Genomic DNA, 1,672 nt, shown 5'->3' on the forward strand with positions numbered 1-1,672 from the left:
TAGATGAAATGGATAATGAACCAAGCTTATTTGATAGTGTCGTTCGAGTTAGTTCACAGATGTGACGAACCAAACAATTATAAAACTTCCAAGTATGCAAACTTGACATAAGTTAGATTGCAGCCTCGTGTCCAAAGTACTGGAATAGAGCAACATTCTGTTGAGTCTGAAGCTTTATTCGTAGGATAACAATAAATTAATTAAGTTCGATAGCATAGTAGCTAACCACATCCGGCAACAAGAAGTTGAGAATTCCATAAGATGGATCCGCCGCTATTTTATCATCATCTGGCACTGCTTGAGGAGCAGCTTTTCTTTCTTCCTCAAGCTAGGGGAGAAGCCTATCTGAGTGAGAGTGCCTCAACCAAGCTACTTCGTTCCTGCTTAATTAAATTGTTTGATTTGTTCTCTGAGTGATTGCTCGTAGGCGGTGGCGGAGCTGCTATAGAGTGATTGGTGAAAATGAACCCAATATTTTTTGCAAGCCCTTCACTAAATTAGTCCCGTCATTGACTTCTAGTGAAAGATTGTAATATTAGCAATAGAGCTAAACCCAATAGTGATAAGTTTATATTGAATAAAAGGTAGGTGGGGAACTAGACTGGCTAGATCAACAACACATGCAAAGTATACATATGTATAATCTCCATCCCACCAAAAGTATCTGAACTTTGTCAAGATTTGGATGTATCTACCTACTAGATAGTGTCTACATACATCTAAATTTTGATAAATTTAAGGAATTTTTTTATAGAACAGAGGGAGTATTAGAAACAGGGAGAAGCGATAGATGATCCGGTAATTCCCGCTGTTTCTTTCAGCTGATATTGCATTCCCGTACCCGACATTGACGTAATAATTGTACAATGACACACACAGTTGCAAGAAGGGGAGGGAGGAAGGGGATAGAGAACGGTGAGTTCCTATTTGCTGCTACTTCTAGTTGATCTATAACTGGCCTCTTATGTACAATCAGCCGACTCCATTGCAATGACAGACCGAAAAGCAAAAATTTTGTTGGTAAGAAGTCCATGGACGAGGAATCTATGGAGTCAGTCGTGCCACCGCAGGAGCATGACGACGCAGCGCTGGATGATGTAGAACCTGGCTCTGTGCTCTTTGAGGGTCCTGCTGAAGCCTCCTCTTCTCTGGCTCCCGAGAAGCTTCATCTTCCTCTGTGGTGTGTTCTGGTGGCGATCGATGGAAGCTAAACAAGATATGGTGTGTAGCACCGTAGCAGTACTGAACTCTGGTGGGGGTCTGAGCTAAAGATGATCTCTTCTTCGAAGAGCAAAACAACGCAACCTTGCAGTGGTGATCGCTCGGTACTCCAACGGGTGTGCTTATATAGTGTGGAGGGAGCTTAGATCCATCCAGATGGCCACACCGTAGAAGAGCAAAGTAGAAGGAGATAACGGGGGCTCTGATTAATAATTGTGGCGAGTGTGGGGAGGGCCACATGGGCGTGCAAGGGCAGCAGCGAGAAGGACAACGCCGCGGATTCCTGCTGCCCCCGGGACAGCCGGGCAAGGTGGTTCGGCCGTCGTGGTCCGCGTCAGAGCCCGTGCGTGCGTGCGCTGCCCCGATGGAAAATATGTCGGGGACACGGCCAGGCACGGTGGCGAAGGGTCGCTGCCAACGCCCTCTCCAGTCTCCATCGTGCGTGCGTGCG

At 46.3% G+C, this 1,672-nt stretch overlaps 1 protein-coding gene across 1 annotated transcript; it reads right to left on the minus strand.

Annotated features, from left to right (window-relative positions):
- Positions 1 to 791: 791 nt before the first annotated feature.
- On the minus strand, positions 792 to 1,367 carry LOC127327124 (small polypeptide DEVIL 4). Its single transcript, XM_051353909.2, has one exon. It carries the CDS (start codon positions 1,167 to 1,169, stop codon positions 1,053 to 1,055), a length of 117 nt encoding a protein of 38 aa, XP_051209869.1. The 5' UTR covers positions 1,170 to 1,367; the 3' UTR covers positions 792 to 1,052.
- Between the last annotated feature and the right edge of the window lie 305 nt (positions 1,368 to 1,672).

Source organism: Lolium perenne, chromosome 3, assembly GCF_019359855.2.
Source record: "Lolium perenne isolate Kyuss_39 chromosome 3, Kyuss_2.0, whole genome shotgun sequence".
NCBI classification, from domain to species: Eukaryota; Viridiplantae; Streptophyta; class Magnoliopsida; order Poales; family Poaceae; genus Lolium; species Lolium perenne.